The sequence below is a fragment of the Xiphophorus couchianus genome, chromosome 13, assembly GCF_001444195.1.
Source record: "Xiphophorus couchianus chromosome 13, X_couchianus-1.0, whole genome shotgun sequence".
NCBI lineage: Eukaryota > Metazoa > Chordata > Actinopteri > Cyprinodontiformes > Poeciliidae > Xiphophorus > Xiphophorus couchianus.
Window position 1 is genome coordinate 18,565,079 of NC_040240.1, and position 18,402 is coordinate 18,583,480.

Sequence of the window (18,402 nt, forward strand, 5' to 3'; positions counted from 1 at the left end):
GCACTCCTCAGGGCTGTGTGCTGAGCCCTCTGCTCTTCACGTTGTACACACACAACATACAGTTTGACATAAACAGTAAGTTAATACAACAACATACAGTTTATCATTATTGTTTTTTGATACAGAATATACCAGAAATATAAAACATCAATGAAGGAAAATGTGTCATGGTTGAACATCTCTAAGTATCCAAATGTGAAGATCAAAATGATCACATTTAACAAATACAACACAGGACATTTATGGAACATACTTCTACAGCTTTTCAACTGTGTGACGCGTCATGTGCTTAGTTAAACTATGTTTATGACTAAAACTTTTTAAACAGGTCACACATGAAAACGGCTTTTCACCTGTGTGAATCATCATGTGCCGAATTAAACTTTGTTTTTGACAAAAACTTTTTCCACAATTTCCACATGAAAACGGCTTTTCACCAGTGTGAATCCTCATGTGCTGAATTAAATTCTGTTTTCGAATAAAACTTTTTCCACAGGTCACACATGAAAACGGCTTTTCACCAGTGTGAATCATCATGTGCTGAGTTAAAGCCGGTTTATAACCAAAACTTTTTCCACAGGTCACACATGAAAACGGCTTTTCACCAGTGTGAATCATCATGTGCTGAGTTAAAGCCGGCTTATAACCAAAACTTTTTCCACAGTTCACACATGAAAACGGATTTTCACCAGTGTGAATCATCATGTGCTGAGTTAAATACTGTTTTCGAATAAAACTTTTTCCACAGGTCACACATGAAAACGGCTTTTCACCAGTGTGAATCATCATGTGCTGAGTTAAATGCGGTTTTTGACTAAAACTTTTTCCACAGGTCACACATGAAAACGGCTTTTCACCAGTGTGAATCATCATGTGCTCAGTTAAATACTGTTTTCGAATAAAACTTTTTCCACAGGTCACACATGAAAACGGCTTTTCACCAGTGTGAATCATCATGTGCTGAGTTAAAGCCGGTTTATAACCAAAACTTTTTCCACAGTTCACACATAAAAACGCCTTTTGACCAGTGTGAATCGTCATGTGCTGAGTTAAAGCCGGTTTTCGACTAAAACTTTTTCCACAGGTCACACATGAAAACGGCTTTTGACCAGTGTGAATCCTCATGTGCTGAGTTAAAGCCAGTTTATAACCAAAACTTTTTCCACAGGTCACACATGAAAACGGCTTTTCACCAGTGTGAATCATTATGTGCTGAGTTAAAGCCAGTTTATAACCAAAACTTTTTCCACAGGTCACACATGAAAACGGCTTTTCACCAGTGTGAATCCTCATGTGCTGAGTTAAATTCTGTTTTTGACTAAAACTTTTTCCACAGGTCAAACAAGAAAACGGCTTTTCACCCGTGTGAATCATCATATGCTTAGTTAAATTCTGTTTTTGACTAAAAATTTTTCCACAGGTCACACATGAAAACGGCTTTTCACCAGTGTGAATCCTCATGTGCTGAGTTAAAGCCAGTTTATAACCAAAACTTTTTCCACAGTTCACACATGAAAACGGCTTTTCACCAGTGTGAATCATCATGTGCCGAGTTAAATGCGGTTTTTGACTAAAACTTTTTCCACAGTTCACACATGAAAACGGCTTTTGACCAGTGTGAATCCTCATGTGCCGAGTTAAAGCCAGTTTATAACCAAAACTTTTTCCACAGGTCACACATGTAAATGGCTTTTCACCAGTATGAATCATCATGTGCTCAGTTAAACTCTGCTTTCGATTAAAACTTATCCCACAGTTCACACATGAAAACGGCTTTTCACCCGTATGAGTTCTCATATGAGCATCAAAAACAGATTTGAAAGTCAAACGCTTCTTACAGATGACACATGAGAAAGGTTTTCTTCTTTCCTGATTTTGGTTCTCAGCTTCAGCGGCTTCCTGGAAGATGTCTTGGTTCCTGTTTGGTTCTGATTCAGTGTGGTCTGTTTGCTCATCAACAGGAACCACCATGCAGGTATCAGTCTCCTGTTTTAATTCAATCTGTTCTTCACCCTGACTGCAGTAAACTTCTTTCTCTTCCACTTTTATCTGCTGGTGTTTTAGATCCTCCTGCTCTTCTTTTATCTGATGATCTTCTGGCTCTTCTTGTTTCACCTGCAGAGGTTCCAACTCCTCCTGGTCCAGAGTGGATCTCCTCTCCTGGTAATAAATGTTACACTGCAGGCAATCTGGACAAGAAAACAGATTTAAAAAGCAATCGTTATTTTATTGAAGTAAATGGGAGAAATCGTTCATTGTTTACGACAGAAATGAAAAAAATGAAAAAACCCACACCGAAAAATTTAAGAGCGTAGACAGAGAGACAGATCAGGCGACAAATCCAGCTGACAATTGGAGAATTCTCAAATGAACGGATATTAAATATTTTTTATTTATTATAAAATTAATAATAGTTGCCAATGTTGTTAATATTTACAAGTAAATTTTATTATTTCAAGATATTACTTAATTTGGAACTATCATTACTTTTATTTGTATTAAAATTTGATTTTAGTTCACTTTATATTTTTGGGGTTTATTTACAGATTTTATTTGTAGGTTAATAATTGTTTAGTTTTTGTTGCTTTGTGTTTGTTATTTACTTTTGTAAGTTAAGACATTAAGAACTGTGGGTCCATTTTCTGTAAGTATAGGGACTGGTATAGGACCAGCATGCACTGGGTTGGGCCTGTGGGTTTTGACCAGAGCAGGAGAGGAAACAATGAAAAGTAGTGATGGTGAGATGCAGCTTCATGAAGCCCTGAGGAACTCCATCCAATCATTCGACTCATGAGCCGATGCACCGCGGTGCTTCATTTGCTCTACTGTGACATCAACTGGACAATATATGTAAAATAGGCAACGTGAAAACAACATGAAGCTTTACAATGAATAAACAAGTTTAAAATCTTTGTGATTCTGATACATAAATTCTGATTAATCTGCCTGAGATGGCGGCGCGTGTAGACGCTGCGGCTCGGAGCTCCCGTGTTTTCGTTTTTTTTAGCTTGTTTTTATTGATGTCTTCGCTCAACACACTACTGGAAGCCGTTACAACTTACAGCAGATTAGAACTGTGGGACATAGGAACACAGTTTGGACTTCACACACCCACCAAGCTGGACTTTATTCCTCCAGAGCTGCTACGAACACCTGGGACTATGATCATTCCCCCCATGCTGCCAAGGCGACGGAGGAGGCAGCGCAAACAAAAGAGGGGTAAGAGAGCCGGCGTGCGGGCTAGGCTACAAGCTAGCCCTCATAAACCGGCCCTCCCCAGCCTCTTCCTCGCCAATGCCAGGTCCCTCGTCAACAAAATCGACGAGATGCGACTCCGGATTACTTCTCGCCGGATGGACAGCTGTGTGACTGTTGTCACAGAGACCTGGCTGGAGGATAACATCCCGGACGCAGCGGTGGAGATAACGGGGCGCGCTCTGTTCCGGGCGGATCGGACTGCAGCTTCGGGTAAGGGCAGAGGCGGAGGTTTGGCATTGTATGTACACAATGCCTGGTGTACAGCCACACACACTGTCGGAACATTCTGCTCTCCTGACTTGGAATATCTGGCGGTGAAATGCAGACCCTTCAAGTTGGTGAGAGAACTCTCGTCCATTGTGATCGTGGCCGTCTACATACCACCGAGGGCTAATGCTAAGCTAGCATTAGAGGAGCTGTACTGCCTGATCAGCGTGCAGATGAACTCCAACCCGGAGGCGGCCGTGATTGTGGCGGGGGACTTCAATCACGTGGAACTGAAGGCTGTGTTTCCCAAATTCCACAAATCCATAAACTTTCCCACCAGAGACAATAACATTTTGGACCAGGTCTACTGCAATATCCCCGGAGCCTACAAGGCTGTAGCAGCTCCACATCTGGGTATGTCTGACCACATCTCAGTGGAGCTGATTCCTGTCTACAAGCCTCTGGCCTGCAGAACTAAGCCGACCACCAGAATAGTTCAGGTCTGGACTGAGGAGGCCTCCTCTGCACTTCAGGACTGCTTTGAGCATACAGACTGGAGTGTGTTCAGGGACGGCGCAGACTTGGAGGAATACTCATCGTCCGTTCTGTCCTATGTTCAGTTCTGCACCGACGCTGTCCTCCCTGTTAAGACCATAAAAGTGTTTCCAAACCAGAAACCATGGCTGGACAGCACAGTACGGGCCCTGCTGAAAGCCCGGGATGCTGCCTACAGGTCTGGAGACAGGTTGGCTTATAGCAGGGCCCGGTCGGAACTGAAAAAAGGTATCAAGCAGGCCAAGCTCCAGTACAAACAGCAGATTGAGGAACATTTCATCAACAACAACCCCCGAAGCATGTGGAGAGGCATTAGAACCATGACGGACTACAAACACAGCACTCAGCTGACCAGCCGCGACCCCACCCTGCCTGACACCTTAAACAGTTTCTTTGCCCGCTTTGACACGGCGGCCAGCAGAGAAGCCGTACATCTACCCCAACTGGAAGAGCAGCACCAGCCCCTCGTCTTACAGAAGCATCAGGTGACGTCCACCCTGAGGACGATCAACACCCACAAAGCTCCAGGACCGGACAAGGTGTCAGGCCAGACGCTGAAAACCTGCGCCGACCAGCTGGCAGGAGTGTTTCTGGATATTTTCAATCTGTCCCTGCAGCTCGCCATGGTTCCTGAGTGCCTCAAGTCTTCCACCATCATCCCTGTACCGAAGAAGAGGTCCATCACCAGCCTGAACGATTACCGGCCCGTCGCTCTGACCCCGGTGATCATGAAGTGCTTTGAGAGGATTCTTCTGAGGTACATCAGAGACTTCATCCCCGCAAACCTGGACAGCCTTCAGTTCGCCTACAGAGCGAACCGGTCAACAGAGGATGCTGTCTCCATCACTCTGCACACAGCCCCGACCCATCTGCAGCATCCCAACACCTACGTCAGGATGCTATTTGTAGACTTCAGCTCAGCATTTAATACCGTCATCCCAGACAAGCTGGTGCTGAAGCTACTCGAGGTGGGGCTGCCCGCTTCACTGTGCCACTGGATCAGAGACTTCCTCACCAACAGGCCTCAGGTGGTGAGAATAAGTGGCTCAACATCGTCCCCACTGGTCCTCAACACAGGCACGCCGCAGGGCTGTGTGCTCAGCCCAGCTCTCTTCACCCTGTTTACACACGACTGCGTGGCCATCCACCCCACCAACACAGTCGTGAAGTACGCGGACGACACAACAGTAGTGGGTCTCATTTCAGACAACAACGAGACCCACTACAGAGAGGAGATTCTGCAGCTCACTCAGTGGTGTTCAGCCAACAACTTGGTGCTAAACACAGGGAAGACCAAGGAGGTCATTGTGGACTACAGAAGGTCCAGGAAGACGGATCACACTCCCCTTCTCATAGATGGAGAAGTGGTGGAACGTGTGGACAACATCAAGTTCCTGGGCCTCCACATCACGTCTGACCTCTCCTGGAACACAAACACCTCCCACCTGGTGAAGAAAGCACAACAAAGGCTCTTCTTCCTCAGGAAACTGAGACGGGCTGGACTTTCCTCACGGCTGCTCGTGAACTTTTACAGGGCGATGATCGAGAGCATCCTCTGCCTCAACATGACTGTGTGGTATGGTAGCTGCACAGCATTGGAGAGGAAACAACTGACACGGGTGGTGAGAACAGCACAAGGCATTGTGGGATGCCCCCTCCCAGACCTGGACTCCATTTACACAGACCGGGTCAAGAAGAGAGCTGGATCCATAGCGATGGATTCCAGCCACCCGGGCCACAGACTGTTTGTGCCGCTGCCATCAGGCAAGCGGTTCAGGAATATACGGACTACAACAAATAGACTGAGAAACAGTTTCTTCCCCACAGCCGTCAGAGCCATTACTCCCTGCCGCCCCCCCCTCCCACACATATCATAACCTCGCAGTCACACATACATATCCCCCACACAGCCATATTGTTCTGCACTTTGCACTGTCACATCATCTGTACTTTGCCATAATTGGACCTGCTGCTACTTCTTTGGTGTGGTTGAGTGCCTTTAGTTAATTTAGTTGTATATATTGTTATTATTATTATTGTGTGTTTGCTTATTTATACTGTATATATTTGACCTTTTGCACGGGAGCTGCAATGGAAATTTCGTTGAATTCTGTTCAATGACAATAAATGCTATCTATCTATCTATCTAATCTGGTTGTATGAAACAATGGCTGGATCCAAAAGAAAACTAGAAACAAATAGAAAAGAGGGTTGTGATTGGCTTGTTACTCGCTATGTCACCAGGGACAACGATTTATTACTAAAAAATAAAAACTTTAACTGCTCAGGTTTAGGCGAGTTCTCTGTCTTACCCGCTTCATTACTCAACACATCACTAATGAAAAGTTTGATCTTTGTTATTTGCTTGTCAAACAGAAAAAAATAAACTATAAAAGCAATTTTCAAGTTGTTTGGACATTGAACTTCTTTTATCTATGTAACTGTTTGGTGTATTAGTTGAAAACGGAGTAAAAATAAAGAAACTGTAAATTCCCACTCATATTGGGCCCATGAATGCACCTTTGCCCATAGTCATTGTGCCCCTTTTCCCCATAGACTATAAATAAACGCCTCATGGACCGCTCTTGCCTATTGTTACTGAAGAGATTTAAGGCGGCCATCTTGGAGCGGTCGACCGTTCCACTCAGCTTTATGTTTAACAGACTCAATGACGTATCAGCGCATTTATCAATCATAACTCGCTAAATACTAAACAGATATTTACCAATTTTTCTGTAAACCTTATTAAAAGGTTAGCAACATTTACAAGGAAATGATTTTTAAAGTATTTTTGAATGACTGATATAAGGTTGAGCATATTTAACTATTCTTAGTGGGGAAAACAGAATAGAGTCAGAATAGAATGTGTTGATATTTCTGTATTATGATTATTTTACAAAGCACACAACCAGTCATAATTTTTGAAATATGTTATTTAGTAATATCAATACATATTTATATAAATATACAAACACAAAATAATACAATCAGAGAGAAATAAAGATGCTTAAGTATTTATTAATGCTGAATAATATGCATTAAACTACACATATTTATATGGACATGCGTATATACATAATATCTATATAGGTTTTATTCATGTTTTCCAGCCGAGGAGGAGCTTAACCCTTTGATGCACAACATGGGTCAAAAATGACCCGCATTCATTTTCCATGTTATTTCATGCTGACTGAGTTTTTCTTTGCTCTGTGTTTCGAAATCAATTCATTTTATGATTGAATATTCCAAGTATTCTTTAAATATCTTGTTTTTAATTACCACAGATCATTAATTTATTTTTTATTTCCTACTTTATGAACAAACATAATTTTTATATTACTATACATGGGTCATCCAAGTGTGATTTAAAATTAAATGTCTTAATACTATAAAGCAAAAATGTTTCAAGTAATTACTTTAGTAGTGAATGGGGCCAAACAGTTTTTTATTTAATACTTGCAACACGTTTGTCATTTTATCACACATACACATAAATCCTGATAACAGATAACAGCTATTGAACTGAACTTTATCTGTGGTTGAACAACTGTAAACTGGTGAAATGTGACCAAACAAAATAAAACACAACTGAACACATTAGTAGAACACAAACTGCCATCTCAATTTTTGCATGCCTCACAAATGATCACTAATTTTTTGTGCTCCTTGCACACCGGCCTAGTGCACTGGGAACACTAGCTGCTGGCTTTTCTGTCTTTCGAAACTGGGCAGATCGCGCACCTCTTCCTCTTCCTTTGGCCCTCCTGTCTGATGTCCTCTTGTAGCTGAGTGGTGGCTGTGTCTTTTTTAACCCACACCTTCCCATTGCCTCAATAATATGCTTCTGGAGTTTGGGTGTGCCCTCCAGGCGCCTCTTCATATGTGGCATGACGAGCTCTTTGCCCAGCTCCTTGATAAATAGTCGTCGTGCATTACTCGCACCACCCATATAATCAGGGTGTTGTGCACTGAAGTTGGTGTAGGCATTGAGTGTGGCAACATCCAGCATATTGTACCAGAGAACCATGGGTCACCTCCTTGTTCTCCGCAGACATGTGTAGTTGCTAACCATTTGATCCATTGTGTCCACTCCTCCTTTCGTTTTATTGTAGTACTGGATCACTAAGTAACCTGGAAAATGAATGCGGGTCGTTTTTGACCCATTTTGTGCGTTAGAAGGGTAGTGATACAAAAAGGGTTTTTGTTCAAAAAGTAAGAAAGGAAAAAATTAATTAAGGATGTATGATGATCAAAAACAAGTTAATTGAGGAATACCTTGAATACTGAATGATGAAATTAATTTATTGCAAAGATAAAGAAGATAAAAACTCAGCCGGGTCACTTTTGACCCATGTTTTGCATCAAAGGCTTAAGAGAGATTCAGCAGCTGAGATTCATCAGTGCAGTGAATCCGTCTCTCCTTAAAGACATTCCCCACTTCTTCCTCACATGGTCTTTATGAAACCTTCAAAACAAAAACAGGAGCTATTTTACTTTAGACAGAGTGAAAGAATTTCATATAAATAAGAGTCTTTCCCACCTTGTGTGGAATAATCTAAATCAATGTTAGGGAAAGAGATCCAAAAAGTGGTGAAATCAACCTTTATTGAAGTTTAACTAATTAGAAAAAGGTTTCACAAATCCCAAACAAGGTTCTGAATATTCTGCTGTTAGAGCAGAATAATCCAGTTCAGGTCTGAAGAGTCCAGGTGTTGTAGTTTTTAAACTAGAATCGAATAAGATGCGGAAGCTAGTGAAAAATTAGGTGGAATAACCCTTTAGCCATTTCCCGAATCGGAAACCAAATTCAGCTTCGTGTATATAAACCATTTTCACAGCGTAATTGTGATTCCTGCGTTCATTTACCGGTTAACAAAACATTTATACGGGAAAAGAACATTTACTAAAATGATCCTCATACAGAAAGGTGCAGACATTTAGACCTTAACCTGCATCCAAACGCTGCTGGTTCCTACCTATTCGGTGTAAGATTATCTGGGGCCTCCGGGAGAAATCCAGCAGTCTGCGATGATCATCCATCTCTTCCTCCGACTTGACGATGATTTCTTTAAACTCTGTGAATGTTTCTTCAGCAGCAGTTAACGGCTCGTTGATAAACTCGTTTAGAGAAACAGTCGAACATTCAACCAAACAGACCATGCGCCATTTTCTTTCGTTCCGCTTCCTCATCCTTCTTCTTCTTCATGGATTTCCTGGCGGTTGGCAACAAACTGTTAGCAGCATTACCGCCACTTACTGGCATGGAGTGTGGTTCGTGATGATCTATCTATCTATCTATCTATCTATCTATCTATACAAAATAAATAAATAAAAAATAAACCATTCTAATATAAAATGTTCTATTGTTTCATATCTTCTACAGTAATTATATCTATTATATCTTTAGATTTTTCACTGAGTTGTCTTATCATTCTATAACAAATTTGATCTTTACCTGGTGCTGTATTTTTTGCCTTCTTAATGCATAATTTATTTCAGCTTTTGTAAACTCAACATTTAACAAATTATTTATTTCTTCAACACCCTGTAATACATCTTTATATTTAAGTTTTGTATTTTCTCTCCCTTTTCTTCCCTCTTCACTAGGATTATTTGAACTGTGAATTTTACTAAATGTTCTTGCCAATATCTCAACTTTATCTTAATCTTTTATTACATTTGTATTATCTATTTTTAATGTAACATATTCATGTAGCGGGTGGAGATGATAAAACTGATGATGCCAGTGAAGACGTGAGGCGGTTTGGAGATTTGTTTTGTAGTTCGGGCACAAAAGCTTATGGCGGCGAGCGACGATGTGGAATCGCTTGCGGGGATAAAACCTGGGGAAACAGGTTACGGCGAAGGAACAGATTTCATGAAATGCTGGAGATTCGAGCTGCTGAGATGGAGGCTGAAACTGAACCAACTGTGAAGAAGATTCCCCCCAAAAAGCTATGCCCAACGGGCTAAATTAGAATGGTTTGAATGATTCCGCAGCTGGTGGTCCTGGTTCTGGTTGGTTGTTTGGAGCTCTGTGTGTTCGGAATGCAAGGGGGTGCATGGCGTCCATTTTTGTTTTGTTTATTTTGACATTGGGTGAGTGGGTTTGAATGTCTGGGTGTTACGTGACTGTGCATGAAACCCGTTCAACTGGAACTGGGTCTGAGCCACGGAGTGACCACGTTGTGTGATGAGTTCTATATATATTGTGAGGGCTTGCAGCTCCAAGTCAGATCTCACTGCAGCTCTGTGCTATGTGTATTGTTCTCCGTCTGCAGACGAAATAAAGCTTTGCTCTTTGCCATTTGCCAGAGTCTCAGTCTGATCTGTTATCACACAGATTTTTTGTCTACATGGGATTGAATGTCTGGGTGTACACATGAGAATGGGAACATGTGATCTTGTCTCTGTGTGCCTGGTCTGTCTGTCAGGTTTGGTCTCTGGCTCCCTCCTCTCTGTGATCACCTTTATATCAAGTTGGGTGAGAGGAGGGGGCCCCTATAAAACTTTTTTCTCACCTTTCTTTTCTCTCCAGCTTTCTTCTCCGTCTCATTACAATTTAATAAAATAAACCCAAAGCAGTTTCTAATAAAGTTTCATGTAATTATATCAGGTGGAAGCCATAATGGTCCACTTGTGCAAGTCTTTAGGGCTTAACCTTGGTACTCGACAATGCTGAGTGTCACACTGTCAGACAGGACAAGTTTAATACAAAACACAACAAAAAGACAAAATGCAAGTGTTTAGTCAATGGTAAATGTATGTATAGCGATTTATCTAGTGCAGAGGATGCCAAAGTGCTTTTACATGTTGATGGTGGTAAGCTACATTGTAGCCCAGCTGCCCTAGGGCAGACTGACAGAAGCTGCTACACAATGGGCGCCATCGGACTTCTGACTAACAGCAGGCAAGGCAGGTTTGGTGCCTTGCTCAAGGACTCAACAACTGAGATGGATGTGGGAAGTTTGAACCAGAAACCCATCAGTTACAGGAACCACAGTGGCTACAACCAGTATAGCTGTAGTACCACCATCTACTGGGTTCAAGGATAAGGCATAAAATGCACTGAAGGAAAACTCAAAACTTTTAATGTTAAATGAAATGTTACACGTTTATTTCTTTCTAAAATACATATAAACATAAAAATAGTTTCAACATTAAAATACAGTAATCTAAATGCTGCAGCAGAACAGATTAAAATATTACAGCTAAAACAAGAGAAAAAAGCAAAATATTAAAAATAATTACATGTACTTTGTGCAATCAATGCATGAAAAGTAGTTTGCGGTGAATTTTGCATTTCTTTAAAGTACAAATGATTTTTTTTATTTGAATATTTTAATTAGGTAGAGTAAAACTGGTTAACATAATTTGAAAGAAATGAAATCAGATTCAATCTCATTTTACATTAAACACAAAATTAACACAAATACTGTTTTGTAGATTTTTTTTTAAAACACTCAACCATTATATACATTCTATTGTTGATTTAAAAAACTACAAAAATAAACCCCACTCACTCTCTATGATACAGAATAATACAAATCAATCCCTCAAGTCCAATCATGTGAGAATGTTCTGGAAGGGAGTCCATGTCCGGTCAAACTCTGTTAATGTATGAAATAGTCAGTGGGCCCCCAAGCCTCTTCATCTATCAGCATCAGTACTGGCACTCCTCAGGGCTGTGTGCTGAGCCCTCTGCTCTTCACGTTGTACACACACAACATACAGTTTGACATAAACTGTATGTTAATACAATAACATACAGTTTATCATTATTGTTTATTGATACAGAATATACCAGAAAAATAAAACATCAATGAAGGAAAATGTGTCATGGTTGAACATCTACAAGTATCCAAATGTGAAGATCAAAATGATCACATTTAACAAATACAACATAGGACATTTATGGAACATAATTCTACAGCTTTTCAACTGTGTGACGCGTCATGTGTTGAGTTAAACTATGTTTTTTACGAAAACTTTTTCCACAATTTCCACATGAAAACGGCTTTTCACCAGTGTGAGTCATCATGTGCCGAATTAAAGTTTGTTTTCGACAAAAACTCTTTCCACAATTTCCACATGAAAACGGCTTTTCACCAGTGTGAATCCTCATGTGCTGAGTTAAATCCTGTTTTCGAATAAAACTTTTTCCACAGTTCACACATGAAAACGGCTTTTCACCAGTGTGAATCATCATGTGCTCAGTTAAATCCTGTTTTCGAATAAAACTTTTTCCACAGTTCACACATGAAAACGGCTTTTCACCAGTGTGAATCATCATATGCTGAGTTAAATTGTGTTTATGACTAAAACTTTTTCCACAGTTCACACATGAAAACGGATTTTCACGAGTGTGAATCATCATGTGCTGAGTTAACGTTCGTTTGTCACCAAAACTTATTCCACAGTTCACACATGAAAATGGCTTTTCACCAGTGTGAATCATCATGTGCTCAGTTAAATCCTGTTTTCGAATAAAACTTTTTCCACAGTTCACACATGAAAACAGCTTTTCACCTGTGTGAATTCTCATGTGCTGAGTTAAACTAAATTTTCGACTACATGTTTTCCCACAGGTCACACATGAAAACGGCTTTTCACCAGTGTGAATCATCACATGACGAGTTAAATCATGTTTTCGAAAAAAACATTTCCCACAGTTCACACATGAAAACGGCTTTTCACCCGTATGAGTTCTCATATGAGCATCAAAAACAGATTTGAAAGTCAAACGCTTTTCACAGATGACACTTGAGAAAGGTTTTCTTCTTTCCTGATTTTGGTTCTCAGCTTCAGCAGCTTCCAGGAAGATGTCTTGGTTCCTGTTTGGTTCTGATTCAGTGTGGTCTGTTTGCTCATCAACAGGAACCACCATGCAGGTATCAGTCTCCTGTTTTAATTCAATCTGTTCTTCACCCTGACTGCAGTAAACTTCTTTCTCTTCCACTTTTATCTGAATATCTTCTGGCTCTTCCTGTTCTTGTTTCACCTGCAGAGGTTCCAACTCCTCCTGGTCCCGAGTGGATCTCCTCTCCAGGTAATAAATGTTACACTGCAGGCAATCTGGACAAGAAAACAGATTTAAAAAGCAATCGTTATTTTATTGAAGTAAATGGGAGAAATCGTTCATTGTTTACGACAGAAATGAAAAAAATGAAAAAACCCACACCGACAAATTTAAGAGCGTAGACAGAGAGACAGATCAGGCGACAAATCCAGCAGACAATTGGAGAATTCTCAAATGAACGGATATTAAATATTTTTTATTTATTATAAAATTAATAATAGTTGCCAATGTTGTTAATATTTACGAGTAAATTTTATTATTTCAAGATATTACTTAATTTGGAACTATCATTACTTTTATTTGTATTAAAATTTTGATTTTAGTTCACTTTATATTTTTGGGGTTTATTTACAGAGTTTATTTGTAAGTAATAATTGTTTAGTTTTTGTTGCTTTGTGTTTGTTATTTACTTTTGTAAGTTAGACATTAAGAACTGTAGGTCCATTTTCTGTAAGTATAGGGACTGGTATAGGACCAGCATGCACTGGGTTGGGCCTGTGGGTTTTGACCAGAGCAGGAGAGGAAACAACGAAAAGTAGTGATGGTGAGATGAAGCTTCATGAAGCCCTGAGGAACTCCATCCATCTAAAAATTAGCATCAATGCTAAAGAAAGCTGCAATCATATGAGGAGAATGACCAGAATGTTTACTAACATGTACTTGCACCATTCAGTATAATAAAGTAAGTGTATCAGCTGAAATTAGCCAAAATGCTAATGTTAGCATGAATGCTGTCAGTAGCATGTGGGGCATCACTAGCATGTTGTCTGTACTTTACTTACTCCATTCGGTATACTAAACATGGCTAATAAGTAAGAAAATTAGCTAATAGCTTATTTAAGCTAAAAGACTAATGCAGCAAAGATATTAGCAAAGATAATGCAGGCTAACATTATTTCACTGCCGATGGTAGTGCACTAACCTTAAACGAATATTAAGGCTTTTATTTTGAAATCTTCAGTAAGCTTCATATTAAATGGCCGTACTAATTCAATGTGTATTCAATGTGAATGCTGTCAGTAGCATGTGGGGCATCACTATTCAGAGATGCAATGAGTTTATAGCAGTTGTTTCACCATGTCTGTAGTTCTGACATTCTGCCATCACTGTGGTTCTAAAGAGCAGCTCAGAGAGGCAGACAAAATTCTGTCTATTTTGAGTCTAAGGAGCAGTTATTTTGAGGTGTAGAACAATAGGTGCCTGCCATGCAATGCATAGAGATTGCATCCCTATGCATTGCTATGGGCAGGCCCCAAATAGGCGACGTGAAAACAACATGAAGCTTTACAATGAATAAACAAGTAAAAGATGTTTGTGATTCTGATACATAAATTCTGATGAATCTGGTTGTATGAAACAATGGCTGGATCCAAAAGAAAACTAGAAACAAATAGAAAAGAGGGTTGTGATTGGCTTGTTACTCGCTATGTCACCAGGGACAACGATTTATTACTAAAAAATAAAAACTTTAACTGCTCAGGTTTAGGTGAGTTCTCTGTCTTACCCGCTTCATTACTCAACACATCACTAATGTAAAGTTTGATCTTTGTTATTTGCTTGTCAAACTGGAAAAAAACAAACTATAAAAGCAATTTTCAAGTTTTTTGGACATTGAACTTCTTTTACCTTCGTACGAAGCATCACCTCAGTGCAGCAGTGGCTTGTTGACTGAACTTTTATAGGATGTTTGGTTAGACAAACAATCGCCACTACAATTTATTTATTACAAATTATTACATTTTACAGCTACTAACACACTATTATTGTTTCATGCTGTTTGCTTTACTAACCTTGCGCTGCATTGTTCACATTTCTCCTGTTTTCAAAAGTAAGTTTGATTAGTTAAAGGAGGAAAAGCCATAAAAGGTCATTTTATTTCTACATCAATGAGCCATTTTCACAGCGTAATTGTGATTCCTGCGTTCATTTACCGGTTAACAAAACATTTATACGGGAAAAGAACATTTACTAAAATGATCCTCATACAGAAAGGTGCAGACATTTAGACCTTAACCTGCATCCAAACGCTGCTGGTTCCTACCTATTCGGTGTAAGATTATCTGGGGCCTCCGGGAGAAATCCAGCAGTCTGCGATGATCATCCATCTCTTCCTCCGACTTGACGATGATTTCTTTAAACTCTGTGAATGTTTCTTCAGCAGCAGTTAACGGCTCGTTGATAAACTCGTTTAGAGAAACAGTCGAACATTCAACCAAACAGACCATGCGCCATTTTCTTTGTCTTCTTCTTCTTCTTCTTCTTTTCCTTTTTTATGGCGGTTGGCAAACAACTTTTAGATGTGCATTACTGCCATCTACTGGAATGGAGTGTGGATTGGGACGCTAACTATATACCCCCCCTCAAAACAAAACAAAACAATAAAATAATAAAAAAATAAAAAAATAAATAAATAAATAAAATTCTTCTTAAGTTTATTGGCAACAAACTTTAAGTAGCATCACCGCCACATACTGGTATGGAGTGTGGTTCGAGATGGACTATCTATTTATATATATATATATATATATATATATATATATATATATATATATATATATATATATATATATATATATACACACACTTTCATCCATTTTTATACTTAACTTTATACTATACCTCTCTAGATCATGCACATATTCACAAACACACCTACTATAATCAAATTCTGTGAAACAATTTAGTTTTCTTTAAATATTTAATAATTATTTGTATGTGTTTACTCCCCAAATTCTTCCTCAAAATATCTAATAAATTAATCTTTTCCTTAAGACATTCAAACTCTCTTCTCACGCATCTTCTTTCTCTTTCATACTTATGACATTCTAATATAATATGCTCTGTTGTTTCATATTTTCCACAGTAATCACATTTGCCATTATCATGCTTTTTTATTTTAAAAAATGTATAATTTAGTCCTGTATGTCCAAATCTTAATCTTGTTATCACCCTTTCCTCCTTTCTATTTCTTCTTCCATTTCTTCTCTCTCCTACTATTTTCTGAATTTTATAAAACCGTCTTCCTGTTTTTTCTTCATCCCACCTTTTTTGCCATCTTTCCATCAGTTTTCCTTTAACCATACTCTTTCCCTCAGATTTACTTGTTTTAACTGTAAAACTAATAGGATTTTGAATTGCCCTCTTTGCCATTTTATCTGCTCTCTCGTTTCCTTCAACCCCAATATGTGCTGGAACCCACACAAATATAACTATTAAACCCATATTTTGTATCCTAAATAATGTATGAAATATTTCTAATAAAATGTCCATCCTACTATCTGATTGAGTGTTCTTTAAACTTAATAATGCAGATTTTGAATCTGAACATATCACTGTTTTTAATGGTTTTATTTCTTCTACCCATTGTAAAGCTAATAATATTGCCAACATTTCTCCTGTGTATACTGATAATACATCTGTAATTCGTTTTCCTATTTTTAAATTGAATTCTGGTACTACAAAAGCTACTCCTATTTTTCCATTTATTTTTGATGCATCTGTATAAATTTGCATATATTGATAATAATTGTTTAAATGTATCTGTACTGACTAACTATCTGCTATGTAAGATTTATCTTGTTTCTTTTCCATTATTGACATGTCTACTGTTGCTTCTGGTAGAATCCATGGTGGTGTTATTGATATTGGTGTTTGACTTATTTCTATACTATTCATTTTAAATTCTTTTATTTCATTTTCAATTGTCCATCCAAAACTCCTCATTTCTTTCTTTTCTTTTCCCAACATGGACTTAAAATTTCCCTAGTTGGATGATCAAATTTATTGCTTTGTACATTTAACCAGTAATTTATTTCTAGTTTTGTTCTTCTTAAATCTAATGGCATTTCTCCCATTTCTACTTCTATTGCTGCTGTTGGTGTGGTTTTAAATGCTCCATAATCTTAATGCCTGATGTTGAATAATGTCTAATTTGACCAGATGTGTTTTAGCTGCTGAACCATAAACTATACAACCAAAGTCTATGTTAGATCTTATCATTCCAGTGTAAATCTGTTTTAGTGATTTTCTATCTGCTCCCCAGTCACTGCCAGCCAAGCATCTTAAAATATTTAAGATGTTTTTACATTTATCTACCACTTTTTGAATATGTATATTCCATTTTAGTTTTTCATCGAACCATATTCCTAAAAATTTTATACACTTTACTTGCTCTAATTCTTGATTATATAATTTTAATTTTATTTCCTTGTTTAATTTTTTCTGAGTAAATATCATTACTTTTGTTTTTTCAACTGAAAACTTAAATCCCCAGTGCAACGCCCATTTTTCTATTTCAATAATAACCTTTTGTAATTTTCTTACAATGAAATCTACATTTTTCCCTCTTTTCCAAACAGCTCCATCATCTGCAAAAAGTGAACATCCAATTTCTTTTCCAATATCTTTAAATACATCATTTATCATAATTAAGAACAATAATGGACTTATAATACTTCCTTGCGGAGTTCCGTTTTCTACTTTATATTTTCCTGAGATCACTTCACCAATTCTAACTTGTATTTTTCTATTTGTTAAAAAGTCTTTAATCCATTTAAATAATTTTCCTTTAATGTCCAACATATAGAATTTAATTAATAATCCCTCAACCCACATCATATCGTATGCTTTTTCTATGTCAAAAAATACTGCCACTACACTTTCTTTATTTACTTGTGCTTTTCTAATTTCATGCTCTAGACATAACGTTGGGTCATTAGTGCTCCTCCCTTTTCTAAAACCACTCTGATACTTTGATATATATCCTTTACTATTTAAATAATATACGATCCTATTGTTAATCATTCTTTCCATTATTTTACATATATTGGATGTTAAACCTATTGGTCTGTAGTTTTCTGGGTTTGAATTATCTTTTCCTGGTTTTGCTATTGGTATTATAATTGATTCCTTCCAGTTCAATGGTAGTTTTCCCTCCTCCCAAATTTTATTATATAATTGCAATATTATGTCTTTTGATTTTTCACTAAGTTGTCTTATCATTCTATAATAAATCCGATCTTTACCTGGTGCTGTATTTTTTGTCTTTCTGAGTGCAGAATTCAATTCAGCTTTTGTAAACTCAACATTTAACAGATTATTTGTTTCTTCAACACTCTCTACTAACTCTTTATATTTAAGTTTTGTATTTTCTCTCCCTTTTCTTTCCTCTTCACTAATATTATTTGAACTATGAATTTTACTAAATGTTCTTGCCAATATTTCAACTTTATCTTCATCTCTTACTATATTTATATTATCCATTTTTAATATAGGATATTCAAACTCTCTCCTTATGCCATTCA

The 18,402-nt window shown here is 38.2% G+C and overlaps 2 protein-coding genes and 2 long non-coding RNA genes across 4 annotated transcripts; all 4 read right to left on the reverse strand.

Moving 5' to 3' along the window:
- Nucleotides 1–94: 94 nt before the first annotated feature.
- LOC114155862 (uncharacterized) lies at nucleotides 95–468 on the reverse strand. Its single transcript, XR_003597857.1, has 2 exons — nucleotides 438–468; nucleotides 95–353 (listed from the first exon to the last, which is right to left on the reverse strand). It is a non-coding gene; the product is annotated as an uncharacterized LOC114155862 (long non-coding RNA).
- A 36-nt stretch (nucleotides 469–504) lies between these two features.
- LOC114155829 (gastrula zinc finger protein XlCGF57.1-like) lies at nucleotides 505–1,329 on the reverse strand (the record flags this gene model as incomplete). The annotated part of the gene is made up of 2 exons (XM_028035941.1): nucleotides 505–888; nucleotides 1,057–1,329. Coding segments are annotated over 2 exons (657 nt in total), but the record flags the coding sequence as incomplete, so codon positions are not given.
- A 6,974-nt stretch (nucleotides 1,330–8,303) lies between these two features.
- On the reverse strand, nucleotides 8,304–9,225 carry LOC114155839 (uncharacterized). Its single transcript, XR_003597835.1, has 2 exons — nucleotides 8,997–9,225; nucleotides 8,304–8,485 (listed from the first exon to the last, which is right to left on the reverse strand). It is a non-coding gene; the product is annotated as an uncharacterized LOC114155839 (long non-coding RNA).
- A 2,586-nt stretch (nucleotides 9,226–11,811) lies between these two features.
- On the reverse strand, nucleotides 11,812–12,899 carry LOC114155815 (gastrula zinc finger protein XlCGF8.2DB-like). Its single transcript, XM_028035927.1, has 2 exons — nucleotides 12,634–12,899; nucleotides 11,812–12,549 (listed from the first exon to the last, which is right to left on the reverse strand). The coding sequence occupies exons 1-2, from the start codon at nucleotides 12,731–12,733 to the stop codon at nucleotides 11,948–11,950; spliced, it is 702 nt and encodes a 233-aa protein (XP_027891728.1). The 5' UTR covers nucleotides 12,734–12,899; the 3' UTR covers nucleotides 11,812–11,947.
- Nucleotides 12,900–18,402: the final 5,503 nt, after the last annotated feature.

Excerpts from the sequence above, each read along its gene's own strand:
- LOC114155815 (XM_028035927.1), bottom strand. The coding sequence starts at position 12,733 with ATGAGAACTCATACGGGTGAAAAGCCGTTTTCATGTGTGAACTGTGGG. Across the intron at positions 12,550-12,633 it reads TCATGTGATGATTCACACTG|GTGAAAAGCTGTTTTCATGT; the intron begins GTGAAAAGCCGT and ends GAATTCACACAG.